General features: G+C 36.8%; 2 protein-coding genes across 2 annotated transcripts in view; one reads left to right on the top strand and one right to left on the bottom strand.

The window, feature by feature from the left end:
* Window positions 1-8,086: 8,086 nt before the first annotated feature.
* Window positions 8,087-19,529, top strand: part of LOC138307512 (death-associated inhibitor of apoptosis 1-like) — a 31,889-nt gene continuing 20,446 nt past the window's right edge. Inside the window, exon 1 of the mRNA XM_069248313.1 lies at window positions 8,087-8,170. The gene's annotated coding sequence lies outside the window, so the exon portion shown is untranslated. The remainder of the gene's footprint in view (window positions 8,171-19,529) is intronic.
* Window positions 16,075-16,936, bottom strand: LOC138307504 (RE1-silencing transcription factor B-like). The gene has a single exon (XM_069248294.1). It carries the CDS (start codon window positions 16,919-16,921, stop codon window positions 16,127-16,129), a length of 795 nt encoding a protein of 264 aa, XP_069104395.1. The 5' UTR covers window positions 16,922-16,936; the 3' UTR covers window positions 16,075-16,126.

Raw genomic sequence — 19,529 nt, 5'->3', positions numbered from 1 at the left:
TTTGGCCAATCACTGTCGACTCGCCATCTTGAGGACGTTCCAGGTTAGGAGTCGAAACGTTCAGGGAGAGATGGACCTGGATGATGACGTCTGTGGAGCTGCAATCCAGGGATTGTATTTAGGTAATATTTCCGGATTCCACATACCGCTTTTTGGTTCAAATATTTCTATGCGACTTCCTGTTTCTAAATTCACTTCCGGTGGTATTGGTGTGGAATCAAGTGAAAGTAACAGGTCCGGTAGCACGCTAAATCTGGCTATATAGCTAGATTTGACTATATAGCCAAATCTGACAACACGTTATAGTGGACAAATGTAAACAAACAGGTGAGGTCTGGTCACATTTTTCTGGTGGAGTATGAAAGCATGGATGACGAAACATGTAAATCGGTGATATGAATAATGTTTGACTACTTGTTAATTTGCAGGCAACTTTTGAAAATTCCATCGTTGCAATTATTTAGTATCCATTATCACTATTCTTTGGTAAGAAAACTATAGCGAGGCGAACCAATATGGCGCCGTTGTGTCGTCTGCAGATAAGCATCCAAATGATGAAGATTCGGGCCACAGGTGCGCTTGGAGCATGCAGATCCCGTGCAAATAGTGACCATGTGCAAAAAGTGCCATAGTAGGCTCATAAACAATAAGGTATGTGGCATATTTCAAATGGGAAATTTGGATTTTATATCTTTTTCATCAGAACATGAGGATGAATGGATGCGAGTACCAAAAAATGCAACGACGGATTTTTGAAAGTTCACCGGAAATTATTTTGGATGACAAAAATATTTCGTTATGCCGATTCTCAAGATTCGTCATTCAATTTTCGATGTGTACGCTGATTTTTGACCAGGTATGTCACTTTTGTTTATATTTGCCCACTATACGTGTTGTCAGATTTGGCTATATAGTCAAATCTAGCTATATAGCCAGATTTAGCGTGCTACCGGACCTGAGTAAGGTGTGCGAGTTAGTAGTTGTACGACTTTGACCACAAATGTTCGTTTTTATCTTTTCTTCGTTTTTCTTTTTTACTCTTTCCCCTTTCCTTTCTCACTGTAACGAAGAGTATGTAGTACTAGTGCACTACTTCTTAGCAAACCCTCTCTCTACCCTGGTAAGTCTCTTTATTGTTTGGTGCGAACTGGCAGAACTGAACTTGTTGATTTTCATCTATAAGTGGAGGGTGTAATGATTATGTCGGCTAACGTGCAAGGGCTATCGAATAGGGAAAAACGTAAAGATGTTTTTTCATACATAAGGAATTCTAATTATATTATTTTCTGTTTACAAGACACGCATTTCACCGAAGATAAAGAAGAGTTCATCAAAAACAAATGAGGATTTAATGCTTATTTTTCATCTTTTCGTGGAAATTCTCGTGGTGTGGCCATTCTATTTAACAATAACTTCGAATTTAAAGTTCGTAAAGAAAAGATTGACAAGACTGGAAATATTTTAGCACTTGAGATAGAAATTGAAGGTTCACATATTTTACTTGTTAATATATATTGTCCTAATCAGGACAGTCCTGACTTCTATGCAAAAATTTCTGATATATTAGAAGAATTCAACTGTGCACATGTTATTATATGTGGTGATTTTAACCTTGTTCTAAACCCTGATCTTGGCTATGACAACACATATAAAAATATTAATAATCCTAAAGCTAGAGATAAAATTTTGGAAATAATTGACAATTTTGGTCTTATTGATGTGTTTAGAGAACAACATGAAAATGTCAAGAGATTTACATGGAGAAAAAAGAACCCGATTAAGCAAGCACGTTTAGATTATTTTATTGTTTCAGAAAGTTTATTACACAGTGTTAACTATTCAGGTATAGACCCTGGCTACAGATCGGATCATTCATTTCCAAAAATACTAATGAAGTTGAATAATTTTAAAAGAGGTAAAGGAACTTGGAAATTTAATAACTCACTTACACATGATTTAGAATATTTGAAAATGGTAAATGATTGTATTGATGATGTCAAGAAACAGTACTGTCTACCTATTTATGATTTAAATAACATTGAAACTATTTCAAATTCTGAGATCCAATTTACGATTACTGATCAATTATTCCTATAAACACTACTTATGGAAATTAGAGGGAAAACATTATCATACTCAGCCTTTAAGAAAAAGCAGCAAAATTTATCAGTATCTTAATCATTATGATGTTCCAAAGCTAACCAAAAATGAATCTGACGATTAAGAAGGGGAAATTTCGCTTAAAGAGGCAGGTAATACTTTAAAGAATATGAAAAACAATAAAAGCCCTGGATCGGACGGTTTCACAACTGAATTTTTTAAAATGTTTTTGGGGAAAATTAGGTGATTTTATTATTAGGTCGATAAATTTTGGGTATCAGACAGGGCAACTTTCAATTACGCAGAGACAAGGAATTATAACTTGTATTCCTAAAGCAGAAAAACCTAGACATTTTATCAAAAATTGGAGACCAATTTCGCTTCTTAATATTGTTTAAAAAATTGCTTCTGGAACTAAAGCCAATAGAATAAAAACTGTTCTTAATAAATTGATAAATGATGATCGGACTGGTTTTATTTCAGGACGTTATATTGGTGTGAACACAAGATTGATATATGATATTATGCAATATTCTGAAGAAAATGATATACCGGGTATGCTACTGATGATTGATTTTGAAAAAGCGTTTGATTCAGTTTCTTGGCTATTTATTGAAAAAAACTCTTGTTCTCTTTGGTTTTGGCAAAAGTATTATTCATTGGTTTAAAACTTTACACAAAAATGTTCACTCTACAATAAATCAGGGGGGTAACTTGTCTTCATTTTTTTACATTAAGAGGGGCTGTAGACAGGGGGACCCATTGGCACCATACCTATTTATTCTCTGTGCAGAAGTACTAGCCACAAAATTAAGAAATAATGAAAATATAAAGGGTATGAATATTGAAAACTGTCCTATTTTATTATCATAATACGCTGATGATACATCACTTATACTAGATGGAAATGAGAGGTCACTTAAGGAATCAGTTCGTGAAATGAAAGAATTCGCAATAATTTCAGGATTAAAGATGAATGTAGAAAAAACTCAGGTAGTTTGGATTGGGAGCAAAAAGTAGTCAAGACTGCTATTTACCTGAGCTAAATTTACAGTGGGGGAAGGAGAAATTCACACTATTAGGAATAGAATTTAGTGTAAATCTTCATGAGATTCCTAGACTTAATTATGATAAAAAACTAATAAAACTCAAATCACTAATTAAGATTTGGAAAAGGAGGTCTTTAACACCTATTGGTAAAATTCATATCATAAAATCGTTACTGATATCTGAATTTATTCATCTATTTATATCTCTTCCAAACCCAGACGACAAATTTGTTAAGAAACTAAACTCTTTGATATATGATTTTCTGTGGAACGGAAAACCAGACAAAATTAAAAGGGAGGTAATTATTCAAAGTTACTGTAATGGTGGTTTGAAAATGGTTAATATTACTGCTTTTATAAATTCTCTGAAGCTGACATGGATAAGAAGGCTTTTCAAAACTAATGAGAAGTGGCAACATATAGTAAAAACTTATGTAGATGAAGACCGTCTTGCCAATTGTGGTTTAGAATATATAAAAGTATGCATCAATAAGTGTACAAATAGATTCTGGATAGATGTCTTTAACTCTTGGTATGATCTGATTGCTAAATACCACGATAAATCTATTAAAAAAATATACTAAAAGTCCCAATTTGGTACAATAGTAAAATAAAGATTGGTGGAAAAGCTGTTTTCTACAAGTCATTTTACCAGAAAAGTGTATGCATTTTGAATGATATAATAAAAGAAGGCGCATATGAATTCTATTCCTTTGAAGATTTTATTCATAAATATGAGGTAAATACTAATTTCTTACAATACCAAGGCCTTATATCTGTAGTGAAACACTATATTTCAGCATATGATACATCTGTCTGTAAGATTTCCTACCCATATATACCATTAAATCTTCATTTTATTCTTAAACATGAAAAAGGGTAAAAAATCTTCTATAATATTGTAATAAGATCAGATGTGACACCATCAGGTACCAGAAAGTGGAATTATATCTTTGAGACTATCGATAAAACAACTTGGAGCAACATTTATAAAATTCCTTTCCATGTAACAAAAAACACAAAACTTCAGTGGTTCCAGTATAGAGTGGTTCATCATATTCTTACTACAAACTCATTTTTATACAAAATTGGAGTAGTTGCCTCCCCTTTATGCATTCTGTGTAACTCTGAACCAGAAACTATAACCCACATTTTTTGGGATTGTCAAGAAACTCAAAAACTTCTAGATAGTCTCGAAACGTTATTAACGGCACTGTTAATTCCATTCTCGATTAATAAAAAACATTTCTTTTTGGATTCGTTCATCAGAATAGTTTGCCAAGTAATAGAGTTGATAATGAAATTATTATCATTATCAAACAATACATCTATAGAATGAGATGTTTACATAGTTCACTGAATATTTACTCTCTAATTAACATAATAAACGATAACTACAAGATACAGAAATACATATCTAATGGTAGAGATGCAAATACTATAAAGAAGTTTGAAATTGAATGGAAGAAATGGGACAAACTGATTCAGCTATAGTTAATTAAAAAAAATTATCATTATTATATTTACATTGGCAATTTATGCATACATTGTATGTAGACATGCAAAATCTCATGTTGAGCAAACAAATTTGGCTAATCTAGTGTCATTTGAAATACCCTGGATTATATTTTCCAGAAGAATTATCTCCCTTAAATCCTGTGATACAGCTGATAGCCCTTCACAAAGCCATATATATTTTGAAATACTATTAGAAAAAAAACTTATATTTGTAAGTATTCATAGCTCTGCCATCGCACTTCAAATAAACATACTTAATTAATCTACTGTCTCTCTTCTACCAGCTGCTCTCTCTCTATCTCTCTTTCTGTCTTCCTTTTCTCTTTCTACCAACCTCTTTCTTTCAATAAAGTCAATACATTATATCGGTAACATCAAATTTACTTAATTATAAATGCTTGCATTTGGTATTTTATTTAAATTATTTGTAATAATTGTATGTATTATAGTTTTTACACTTTGAAATCATAATAAAATACATAATCTTCAATAACTTTAAACTAATATATGCTAATATAAACTAAACGCAATATGCAACCTGTTAGGAATAAATAGTAGATATATATGTGTTTATGTGTGTTAGTAATGTATTTGATTACCATGTAAAATACTTTTTGAAAGAATATAAAAAATCAATATCTTTAAGTGAGTGCAAATGTATGAAAGATGAGTGCAAGCATTTTCATACATTGTATATTGTACATGTATTGATGAAAAACCTGAATAAAACGTAAATTATAAAAAAAGTCTTCATTTTTATTCCAATCTTAATGAAATTTTGTACATAGATGCTTTATAGTATGACAAATAACATATCTTCTGTTGTCGTTAGGTTTTTAAAACATTTTCGATGTTACAATGTGTTGTCGGTATACCGTAACGGCAAACCTCTTGTCACTCGATCTATCGTTGACCAGCGGCCGATTTCAGAATATTCAAATCGCTCTTATTCCTTCATTTTTGTACCAATCTTCATAAAACTTGTTAGAAATATTCATTTTAATGTACTGAATAACATATCTTGTGTTGTCACTCACTAACCTTTCCTTGTATTTAACGTGTTGTCGTTTGTTGTCGTTTCTTGTCGTTATTACGTGTGACCCGATCCTGATATGTAACTACAGAAGTGTATACGACTGAGTCATTTTCTCTGAGTCTCTCTCCTCTTTCAAGACTATATCTTTATAGTTAGCTAGCGGGACGCAACCCAAATTACATCCTCGATACTCCAGGTGTTCCGATCACTTACAATCTCTACACCCCTGGTCAAATTAGTCATAGAGAAACTGAAGGAAGCTCAGAGGAAAAAATCTTAACCAATCACAGGCTAGCAAACATTTCCTTTGAAAATTACAGAGAGAGTGATGCCCAACAGTCAACCACAGTGTACTGTTATATGGCTATTACCTATTCCGGTGCCTCCAGTTTAACAATGAGATTGTCTAAGGGGTGCCTAAATTGGAACATTTGTATTAAGTGGTGGTGGCTAAATGGAGTAAAATATCTACAAAATATGCAGTTTACACACCAGTAAACAACAAACAATAAAAATCATTCCTTAAATAAAGCTTGTATTTAGTACAACTAGTAAGTAAGCGATATCGAACAAGTAAGATGAAATGAAAATAAACGTTTTATAATGGTTTGCATAATCATTACTTTGCTCCATTAGATGTAATAGGTACGAATTGTAGCTCTAAAGACGACATCATTTTCTGTCTAAAAGTCTTTTGAGCTACAATAGTTTCCGTTTGGGGTGATCATGCTGCTGCCTCGATGTCAAAGCAGCCTTCTGTCTGGTTGTTGCTACAGCTTAGTTCTGTCTGCTGCATCACGTCTGTGTAGTGATGGCATCTGACTCGTCACCGTTTGTGTCTAGCACTGTAGCTGGTGACCTCTCCAGTTTCGTCCCTCTTTCTCAAAATCCAGCCTGATGCCGCCTCTGCCTGTCTGCTCACTACTCCCACCAACTTCTTCCTTTCTGCTCCCACGACACTCAACAATCAGTTCTCCTCAGTGACTGGCTGGGGAACCGTCGACATCCGACCTCCACTGAAAGGCACCATATGTCCTCCAACCGTACAGTGTAGTGTTATCAATGCGTGACACATAAAGATATTAAGTGTGCGGTTCGTTATCTATCCATTTAGGTCCAGTGAGGCACCGCCTGCTTGATTAACTACCCAGGTATTTAGTAAAATAAAAATAAAAACAAGATAATAGTACAAATAGTAATTGTCGCACGGCCACATTTCAAGTGATTCACATGTTTCAGACCAAGTTATCAATTTCAAAGTTATGTTTCAAAGAAATAACAGAAATAGTTGCATAAAACGAAGCCTAATTATTAATAAATGATGCATATTTAGTATCACCACTGAGAAATGAGGTAAACTTTATCCAACAAATGTTTCAGCTATTTTTTCAATTATCTAACGTTACAATGTACGTTACAGTACAATTACCTCCCTTTATATATCACAAACTAAAGTAAGTAGTTTTGGCTATTTTAATTACAAACATATATAAATAAATAAATGCCCTTTCACTCCTGGTCTGAATTTCAAGCAAGTCCATATTTCCAGATTTTCACTGATAATAGGGGGTGAAAGGCAATTTCAGGCAAGCACAGCTTTACAATCTAAGGCAAACACAGCTTCACAAGCAAGCAAAATCAACCATCAACACATCACATCATACATTACATGCAGCTAGCAGAATTGTCTGACATGCATAAAAAATTTATCAAGCACTCATGCAAGTTATGCAATTTAACTGAGCATGATTAAATAATTATGTAGAAAATGCATATTTGTCACCTATAAATGTAACAGATACAATGAAAATATTGATTACTACATGTATATGTATATATATATATATATAAAGCCACATAACATGGTCAAAATTAGAAATTTACGGTGGGTAGGGAGGGTTTTTGAGCGGTCTTTCTGCATCGGGACAATCTGAGAGAATGAATTCTCGGGCTATCACACCTGCCTATGACCAACTGGGCAGCGTACGTATGGAATAAGAGGTGAAAGTTCACCGAGAAGGTAGCTAGGGCGAGATTGACAGGTGAGCAGTATTCATGCACAGGTGGGCAGTGATTATATTACAGGGGCTGATATATATACAGAAGTTAATTAGTAATTTTGAAACAAAATTTATAAATGCAGAATAGGATTTTTGCCTATTTTTTACCTAGACCCCTAAATCGTCTACAAATGGTATAAGGCCAGTCTGGTGGGTCCATATTTATATAAACTGTAAGTAATTAAGTGTCAGATCCCTGTGGTACAAATAATAAACATCAATCGGCGTATTTTTATAAACCTAGTTTCGGTTTCTATTTCGATCCAACCAATGAGCGCGAACGAAACAAAAGTTGTACATGATTTCAACCAATGAAATCATGGTTCTTATTTTGAGTAGGCATTATCATGCTTGAAGATGTCCGGTTGGTGTAAGCGTTTCAGTAGAATATCAACAGAGGCTGATAGGTTTGTATGTAGTATAATTTTGACTAACATGTTCTACTTGTCAGACTTGTTGTTTTTACGCAGAAGCAATAAATTATGATTGATTGGTATTTGCTGGTTAGGCTAACGGAATAAATAATATAGTCTAGAGACAGAATAAATGATATTCTATAGTTAGGCAAATGGAAATAACCTTGCCTAATTATAGGTTGGACTTATTTATAGACTAAATTTAGAATATATGTAATTTTAAGTAAAGCCTATGAATAGGACAGCTGTTGCTTTGTACATTGTAGTGTAAATTGCACTAACAAATTAGATTTATCTACAGTTGGGAGCAAACTAAACTTGGTGTCTAGTGCACTTTGTAGTGCACACGTAGTGAACAACATAATGCACTAGACTAAACATTGTAGTGCACTAGAGTGCACTACGATGTTAACTCCAGTTCACTACAGTGTTAACTCTATTGCACTACGATGTTAACTCTAGTGCACTACAATGTTAACTCTAGTGCACTATGTAGTGCACTTCAGTTTTACAGTGCCTGTACGTGATACACACTAGAACGAATAATCATACTGTAACGACTTGTTTCGCTACGACCGCAGTCATTAGCGTAGAGTAAGAATGATACAATTAATTTGTTTTGCTCTGGGTTCGACTGCCGCGTTAGCTTGCAGATTCCTATGTCTCGCTACAATATTCAAAGGTACTAGTGAGTATGGACAATGGACGACATCAAATTCATTTAACAGTTTATTAATATTTAACAGGAGTAAAGGTGACAACAAGAAAATACCCGCGTGGCTCAGTGGGAAGTACTGTGAAATGGACAATTTTGCTGCTAATATTCTCACGTTTTCGCTACCAGAAATAACTCCTACCCATCAATGAAAGACCGAGCACGTGGCGCTACACACCGGGCCGATTATCGATAGTTTAACCTCCAATTTCACAAACACCGTTCTCTAGCGAAGATTCTCAAAATATCTCCTTAACGGTTAACCCCGAAACTCAACACAGGAGGCTCCCACTCTTTTCCAGCCTACCAACGGCTCTCAACACAAAAGTGAAGACTTTTACTTACTATCGAAACCCATCTAAAAGCGAGACATGCCAACTCCGACATTGCACAATTTCACAAGTATTTCAACCTCAAAAATATAGCAAAAATATCTACGGACAGCGAAAAATACACACACAGTAATGTTAATGCATTTCCATACTATACGATAACAGCAAATTAGGGAAAGGATGGGCGACAAATATATAAAAATTACATAGGTTTCAAAAACACACAACCCTCACCTCTCAAGGCCCGGTAGAAAACTGAAAGCCTCGGCGCAGTCCCGAGATCTCGTGCCCAGCAAATTCCCGCCAAAGTCCCGGTTAATATAATTTCCGGAAAATATAGCAACGAAGCGCACCACAGCTTCGTTACAATACCCTGCCTCCACTCCGTTCCCGGCAGGGTATGAATTCCACCCCGTTGCCGCTTGTGTTGCAAGCCCCGATGTGATCCACATCGGGCACTTTGAGACTGATGAAAATATATTTTTCGGGTATTATCCTTATGTAACTGTATTGTTCCGACAACTATGATCAATATTCAATTCACAAACCTTTCGATTATAATCTTTCATCAACTATGAGTGGTAAAATCCAAGGCAAACACAACACATGTATAATTCTGTTCAAATACGCCGCCATGTTTGATTTACCGGAAACCGTGACGAAATGAAACACTCAACATGTTTAAAAGTTTTAAAAAGCCAACAAACTAAGAATAAATATGGTGAAACTGAACAAATGTAAGTATTATTAACAATTAAGCAAAAAAAAATTTTAAAGTTCATGTTAAAAACTTTGTAACATTTATTTCTTTCGTAGTGAAAATTTGTAGGTCATTCCATATATGGTACTAGGTGCCATATTTGGAGCGCGAGACTTTCTAACGAGAAGCATCATGGCGGCCAAGTGAGCCGTGTCGGAGATGCGAGCCATTCAAAAGTGCTTCAAAACATAATTTAGACATGGAGGTGGGTAAATAAATAATCATTTTATGTTAAAAATGTTTGATATTGTTGAATTTAATTAAAAAATTACATGACACACATGAAATGCAACATTTTCACCGCTGGATGTTTTGCAACACTACGGGCAATGGGACGGAATCGTAGCTCTGACGACGACCATCTGTCAGAAATCTTCCGTCCGTCGTTCAGAGCTACGTCATCGCAGCTAGATACACACATGTTCCAGTATAACCTTACAAATACAAGTATATTCAAATTTGTGGTATAACTTATATTCATTTTGAAATAAATAAATAAATGAATTTTCCGGACACCATATGGATCCTTACAATTACTAACAATTGTAATTTTGGGGATGAAAGTTATCCCAACAGTGCGCATGGACAATTAAAATTGTCAATTAAATAACTTGAAGCTACATTTATTCCAGCTAGATTATAGGTTTTACCAGAATTCATACAGTATATTATCTAAATATCTGATTTTTCGTACGTTCGTTCACGTTATCACACCTTTTTCTTGGACTAGTATGTATGATGGTCGTATGTATACCTGAGCCAGCATGTTAGTTAAATTTCAGGTAAAATAATTCCTGTCCAGGGGGCAGAATAAGTGTCAGAGTGGCGAAATACACATACAATATACATGTAGCTAGGTAGGTTTGGGGTGGGGCTGGGGTATAAAGGAGCCCAAGGGGTATTGTCTCGAAGCATGTTTGGAATACACATAAAGTTGTACATGTACATGCCCATGTACACATGTAGTATAAATTTAACTATATAGTACATATTTAATAAACCCCTCTCCATCTCCTCAAAACATATAAATAAAATAAAAACAAGATACAAAACAATGTGAACACATTATCTTCATTTTGAGGGAAAAAACAATATAATAACAATTATTCTCAATTGAAAGAATTGGCGTACTTTGATAAAAAGTAGCTATAAGTTTATTATTATTATTATTATTATATGAAACAAAACCACATGGGGTCAAGTAGGCAGTTAGACTTTACTAAACTAATCAGGTACAGAGGCTGTCACAGCATGCTATATATCTATTGAATTGAATGCTATAATGGACCCCCTGGGGTTAAAGAAAATAGGAATACCTTACTTGTGACGCCTGATTGATCATCTCGGGTAAGGGGTCACCTCAGGTGGTAAGATGCATGGGGAAATAGGGAGAATAGGGCCCTAGGCCTATAGCTAGTGACCATAACGACAGACCTGTGTGCCTAGAGTTTACAGTATACAAGTCATTTATGCGGGTACAGTGTATACCTGTATCCCCATGTACAATGTACAGTACATGTATATATCAGTGTATGTGACAGACTTTTGTACCAATTACACATCAATTAAATATGATAACAATTAAATAATTAATATGTACACAAAGTACATAAGTTAGAAATCCTTGATATATATATGATAAAAATATTGTAAACACTAAAACACAAAATGAATTATCTGTGACACATACTCCACATTATTTTAATGTACATGTAGGTCGATGATCATCACTTTTAATAAATGTAAAGAATTTTTGCTGCTTAATTTTAAAATAGATTTCATATGTTTATACATAGATAATTATATAGAAATAAATCAAAATTTAATACATCAATCAAAATATATTTCAGATATTATGATGTAATATTACATGTGTAGAAATATATGCTTAAACAGAAATAAGGATTTGATTTAAATAATTAGACTCATCAACGTGGTCCGTTTATCATATGGAATGATTTCGCGAGTTTGATTGACTGATTGTCCCAATCGCACAGCTGTTATATATAATTAAATAACCACGTAAATTTCTTGCTAGAATTTATTAACAGAGTCAGAGACATATAAAATCTATATTTGTATGTCTCTGACAGAGTTATTTGGGTACAAAGGTAGCTAATAATAAAAACGTTTTAATAAATTTCAACCTATTTTATTTTAGTTAAATTGTTGACTTTTGACAAAATACAAAGTTCTGTAACTTTTCAAAAATCAATACTCATAGGGCACCTGTTCAAAGGATCGAATCACAATTTTTGTGTTAATTGAACTGGCTTCATAGGTAATTACAGGATTAGGGGAGGGGCAGTCATGCATAACAAGACAGGTGACCCCTAGCTTGGTTCTTGCCCTGGAGCCTGGCCAGTACAGGTAAAATTCACCAAGCGACTTATGAGGGTATAATTAAAGTGTAATAGCCAAAACAGCTAAATGTACAAAATCTGACATTCTAAATGTGAAATACAATTATATATAGCTGTTAATTTCTAGAATGGCAAAAACAAAGATATATGATTCAAATAAATAAATAATAAAATCAAATAAAAAAAATTAATTAAATACATGAAATAAATTAAGATAAATATAGCTATTTATATCTAGAATACCTAATATTTGATCTGAGTAATAAATGTAGCTATTAGTAAATGTAATATAACAAGTATAAGATATTTGATCCTAATAAATAAATGAATTCATTTATTTTCTGAAAAAAAATTGTCTAAAGAAAAGATGCATGTGGTCGACAAGCCATATTGCAGCTTACGGTATATTCTTTACTTTAATATTAAAACTCATATTAGGCTAAATTACTCAGATGAAACCCATATATGTACACCAATAAAAGTAACCATTTTATTTAATAAATTAATTATTTACATACTAATTGACTTAGTTATGCTAATTTTTAAATACAGAGTACATTTGGTAATTCATCTGAAATAATTGAAAGATATTTAAAATCATTCAATGAAATATATACATGAACAGATTGTACATGTACAGTTTGTGCAATAAGTAGGAGTATCAGGCTCATTTATCTTGTGCACTACGATGTGAACTCTAGTGCACTACGTTGTTAACTCTAGTGCACTACAATGTGAACTCTAGTGCACTACAACGTAAACTCTAGTGCACTACAATGTGAACTCTAGTGCACTACGATGTTAACTCTAGTGCACTACAGTGTTAACTCTAGTGCACTACAGTATTAACTCTAGTGCACTACGTTGTTAACTCTAGTGCACTACAATGTTAACTCTAGTGCACTACAATGTGAACTCTAGTGCACTATGATGTTAACTCTAGTGCACTAGCTAGTGAACCGGAGTTAACTTTACTTGTGTACTCCAGTGCACTTCACTACCAAGTTTAGCTTGCTCCCAACTGTATCTCAGTCGTTAAACCTATAATGAATCATTGAGTGCAGCTTGGCCGACTGATCCTGATATGTAACTACAGAAGTGTATACGACTGAGTCATTTTCTCTGAGTCAAATTAGTCATAGAGAAACTGAAGGCAGCTCAGAGGAAAAAATCTTAACCAATCACAGGCTAGCAAACATTTCCTTTGAAAATTACAGAGAGAGTGATGCCCAACAGTCAACCACAGTGTACTGTTATATGGCTATTACCTATTCTGTTGCCTCCAGTTTAACAATGAGATTGTCTAAGGGGTGCCTAAATTGGAACATTTGTATTAAGTGGTGGTGGCTAAATGGAGTAAAATATCTACAAAATATGCAGTTTACACACCAGTAAACAACAAACAATAAAAATCATTCCTTAAATAAAGCTTGTATTTAGTACAACTAGTAAGTAAGCGATATCGAACAAGTAAGATGAAATGAAAATAAACGTTTTATAATGGTTTGCATAATCATTACTTTGCTCCATTAGCAGTAATAGGTACGAATTGTAGCTCTAAAGACGACATCATTTTCTGTCTAAATGTCTTTTGAGCTACAATAGTTTCCGTTTGGGGTGATCATGCTGCTGCCTCGATGTCAAAGCAGCCTTCTGTCTGGTTGTTACTACAGCTTAGTTCTGTCTGCTGTATCACGTCTGTGTAGTGATGGCATCTGACTCGTCACCGTTTGTGTCTAGCACTGTTGCTGGTGACCTCTCCAGTTTCGTCCCTCTTTCTCAAAATCCAGCCTGATGCCGCCTCTGCCTGTCTGCTCACTACTCCCACCAACTTCTTCCTTTCTGCTCCCACGACACCCAACAATCTCAGAGTTCTCCTCAGTGACTGGCTGGGGAACCGTCGACATCCGACCTCCACTGAAAGGCACCATATGTCCTCCAACCGTACAGTGTAGTGTTATCAATGCGTGACACATAAAGATATTAAGTGTGCGGTTCGTTATCTATCCATTTAGGTCCAGTGAGGCACCGCCTGCTTGATTAACTACCCAGGTATTTAGTAAAATAAAAATAAAAACACGATAATAGTACAAATAGTAATTGTCGCACGGCCACATTTCAAGTGATTCACATGTTTCAGACCAAGTTATCAATTTCAAAGTTATGTTTCAAAGAAATAACAGAAATAGTTGCATAAAACGAAGCCTAATTTTTAATAAATGATGCATATTTAGTATCACCACTGAGAAATGAGGTAAACTTTATCCAACAAATGTTTCAGCTATGTTTTCAATTATCTAACGTTACAATGTACGTTACAGTACAATTACCTCCCTTTATATATCACAAACTAAAGTAACTAGTTTTGGCTATTTTAATTACAAACATATATAAATAAATAAATGCCCTTTCACTCCTGGTCTGAATTTCAAGCAAGTCCGTATTTCAAGATTTTCACTGATAATAGGGGGTGAAAGGGCTACATATATAAGCAATTTCAGGCAAGCACAGCTTTACAATCTAAGGCAAACACAGCTTCACAAGCAAGCAAAATCAACCATCAACACATCACATCATACATTACATGCAGCTAGCAGAATTGTCTGACATGCATAAAAAATTTATCAAGCACTCATGCAAGTTATGCAATTTAACTGAGCATGATTAAATAATTATGTAGAAAATGCATATTTGTCACCTATAAATGTAACAGATATGTAACGTACCGGTGGGGGTTGTTACCAAGATATACTTGGGTCCCTGTTATGAATCACCAACTATACTACAGCAGCCAATATATACAGATAAGCTAGGTTACAACCAGCAACACTAGTCAAGCACAATATGACAGAGTACCTCTCTGAACAAAAATACACTATGTGAAGGGAGACAACCCCTGTATGCTTATACAACCACTATAGGTACACAGGGCGCAACACACCTAGTGCTGATCACGGCCCTCTATAACACACATACGGGACAAACGAGACTGATGCTACGACCCTAAGAGTACCGGACAGTACTAACACTACACACCGACCCAAAATGTGGTCACTACAACTCGGAGTCTGCTGACTGCGAGCGTGTCGCTAACACCAGTGTTGACGGTCCTACTCACGACCTACCTATGTCGTGAGTCGTGAGTGTTCACGACTATCTACAGTAGTCGTGAGACGATGTTGCGAGTAACTCACGACCTATGTGCCTCAACGCACTTACTGAGGTTACAATATAATAGCTATGAACCACAATGCTCAGAACACGATAGCTACTTATATTAATGGAAGTCCCTGGCCACGACACCGATCAAGGCAATGCTTATTCAGCAACTTCTGTCTTTCAGTGCCGTTAACCAATAGATTATATGCAAGAGATCTTACCAAACGGACGACCAGTTCCCAGAATGAAATCACTCTCGTGTGCCGGCTGTATTTATACTCTGCGAGGGAAACAACGCCATCTATTGTTAATCAGGAAAACGAGTCACTAAAACGCTTTACTGATACCGTTCTTAATGAAGCACCTGATCGACATCGATCACCAAAACACTCGTACGGGGAAACACATACATTACACATGCGACGCAAAGGTGAGGCCTACTTTCGCCACATTACCCACGCCTCCGAAAAATAAGCGTCCTCGCTTACAGATATCTTCATTTACAAATAACATTCGGTATACTATTCTATAACTCTTTTAATGATATATATCAACAGAATGAACAAAACTTATGAATTTTTAGACTCCCAGTCTCTTGATAATGCTTCTTTTCGATCTCTACTGTCCCCTGAGACCATTAGAGTGGCACAAAACATCGTGGACTTCACGGTTTACCACCTTCACTATTTTCTCACCGTCCCTATACTTTGTTATCGTTTTCTTGCTCCTCTTGCAAGATATAAGGTCTGTTTGCACCTGAGCGTTTCTTACATTGCGACATGTGTCAGTTTGGATCCCCACAGACTTCCTGGAAGTTTTCTCTTTAGTGGGTTGGTTGACGGGAAGTGGGATAATGTTTTTCGGATCCATTAACCGTTTCTTGGCTGATACTGCAGCATCCAGCTCAGAGCTCGGTCGTTTCTTAGGAAGAGGGAGATTAGGTCTAGTTGGCTTGCGAATCACCCTGCCTTCCTCCAAGTTTTCGATGCTAGTTTGTTCTGTTACTAAGTTGGGGAGTTGAGTCAAATCTTCTTTTGTTGGTGGTTCCTCATCCTCAGACGAATCTCCTGACTCTTCTCCGGAGGATTCGTCACTATTCTCCTCAGAGCTGCTGGACACGATCAAGTTTCCTGGATCTTGATCTTCCCATTCCAAATCTGGCGATACCACTGTGCTAGAGGTACCTGGTTTTACCTCGCCTATTACCGATGAGGAAGGAGTATTAGATACGGAGTTTGCTGCTGTATGCCTTTTCATGTGCCGCGTTAGGTAAGGCTTTCTGGTGGTTGCATAGTTACACTCTGTACAACTGAAGGTCTTCTTTTCGATAGTAGAAATGCCGCAATCCATAATGTGTGTCCTCATCTGATCCATATCGGCGGTCCGAAAGGAACACATCGGACAGGTCTTCATTGGCGTATTCTTCGTCTTTGCCATGACTCCTACAACATACCAATGTTAAAACCTATTCAATATGGTTTCTATTTACAAAAGGTATCATGGTTCATATTTCTGGCATTTATTCAAAATGTATCGGTATAGTTCGAATGCCAAACTGGGGGACGCCTATTGCGTGTAGTATGTCTGGTATTCACAGTGTTAGGAGCATCAGTCTCATTTGTAACATCTCTCGACTCGCACTCTGAACTCAGTGAGTCAATGGGTGTCACAGCATCCGAACTCTCTTTCTCAACGAAACAACTCGCATCCACCTGGACTTTTGCATCTTTCAACCCACTACGCTCGCTTGCACCCTCCCCTTGGAGAATTTGCGGCTGTCGTCGCTTCAGCCGATCCGCATGTACCACTTGGGACTTCCCTTTACGACCACAACGTACCCTGTATGTTACATCAGTCAGCTTTGATAGTACTCTAAATGGTCCACGCCATCTGCATGCCAACTTAGGACTCAGTCCAGTCTTCACATTGGGAAAGAATACAAAGACTTCATCACCTGGTTTAAATTTTTCCCAGGACAGTTTGTTGTCATGATTCCTCTTCTGTCTCTGCATAGCTCCCTTCATGTGATCCCTCACTAGTTGATGGGCGTCCTCCATGGTTTCCTGAAGTTGCCAAGCCCACTGGTTCTGAGGGATAGCTTTCATGCCTCTGGGGATAGCATACTGGATATCCAGAGGGGTGCTGGTCTCTCTGCCAAGCATCATGAAGTTTGGAGTACTCGACGTGGTCTCGTGTTCTGCAGACCTGTACGCCATCATGACATAGGGAAGTTGTTGGTCCCAATCAGTTTGATGTTCATTGACTACTGTTCTTAGCATGGATATCAATGTTCGGTTGAACCTTTCAACCATTCCATCTGATTTGGGGTGGTAGGGCGTTGTCCGTGTTTTCTTGATCTGAAGAAGCTTGCACATCTCGCTGAACAAAGCACTCTCAAATTGGACTCCCTGGTCGGAGTGTATCATGTTTGGAACACCGAAACGACATATGACCTCTTCTACCAGGACTCGAGCTACAGTTTGAGCCTCCATGTTCGGTAGAGCGTGACTTTCGGTCCATTTGGTATAATAGTCCGAAATTACCAAAATGTGTCTGTTCCCATGATCAGTTTCAGGCAGCTCACACAAAATGTCTATTGCTATGCGCTCCATAGGAAGTCCAGTTTCAACTACCTGCATCGGAGCTCTCTTTGTCTGGTTAGGAGTTTTGCCTCTACAACACTGTAGGCAACCGACAACATAGCGCTTCACATCAGCCTGAATCCCCGGCCAGTAATAGGACTGCCTGATCTTTGCAAGTGTTTTTCTCAACCAGGTGCCCTGCAGCCTTATTGTCATGGGTATGCTCTAATGCAGTTCGTCTTTCCGATTTGGGAAGGACAACTTGTGAGGTCCCATTAGGACTTTTCCTATATAGTAGGTTATCTTCCAAGGATAATGCCTCAAATTGAGACCAAAGCAATTTCACAGTCATGTTGCGGCCCTCAATACTCTTGAATGGAGGTTTCTTCCCGTCCTGTACCCACTTAATGACAGCTTTAATGTCCTCATCTGCTTCTTGCTGTCCCTGTAGATATGACTTTTGTTCGTTGTCTGCTTTGGATGATTCATTCTTTGTAACCACCCCGCAACAGTTTTGGGTCTCATGACACTCTCTACCAGTGTCCAAACTCTTGCTCTCCCACTCGGGGTTAAAGCCACACTGTCTACAAGGTATCCTGCTCATGGCATCAGCATTCAGATGTTGTTTGCCAGGTCGATGTACAATATTCATATTGTATGAACTTAAAACTTGTAACCACCTAGCCATTTGTCCCTCTGGATCCTTAAAGTTCAATAGCCATCGAAGCGAGCTGTGATCCGTCCGCACGGTGAATCGTCTTCCGTACAAATAGTGTCGCAGGTACTTGGTGAAATGTACGACCGCAAGCAACTCTTTCCTGGTGACGCAATACTTTCTTTCTGCCTTCGTCAAAGTGCGGCTAGCAAAGGCTATGGGCATCTCTACCCCATCCACTACTTGGGAAAGTACTGCACCGATGGACTCATGACTGGCGTCCGTGTCCAAGATGAATTCTTTTGTGAAATCTGGGTGTGCCAACACGGGAGCTGTAACCAGTGTTTCTTTCAACAGCTCAAATGCCTGCTGGCAAGCAGGTGTCCAGTCAAACTTTCGGCCCTTCTCCGTAAGTTTATGAAGGCACTTAGCAATTTGAGCAAAGTTCTTTATGAACCTTCTGTAGTAACTACAGAACCCAAGGAAGGACCGTAGCTCCTTCACATTGTTTGGCCTTGGCCATTGTTCGACCACTCTTGTCTTACTAGGATCGGTAGCAATTCCTTGCTCAGAAACCACATGGCCCAAAAACAAGACTTCATCTTTGCACAGATGGCATTTCCTAGCCTTGAGTTTTAATCCAGCACTCAAAAGTCTGTCGAAAACTTTCTGAAGGTTGCTCAACATTTCTTGGAACGATCTACCAACAATGATGATATCATCCAGGTAGATGAGGCATATCTGCCATTGTAAGCCAGATAACACTGCTTCCATCAGCCGCTCG

The sequence above is a fragment of the Argopecten irradians genome, chromosome 1 (assembly GCF_041381155.1).
Source record: "Argopecten irradians isolate NY chromosome 1, Ai_NY, whole genome shotgun sequence".
Lineage (NCBI taxonomy): Eukaryota > Metazoa > Mollusca > Bivalvia > Pectinida > Pectinidae > Argopecten > Argopecten irradians.
Note: the sequence above shows the minus strand (reverse complement) of the source record. Positions and strands in the feature narration are given on the sequence as shown.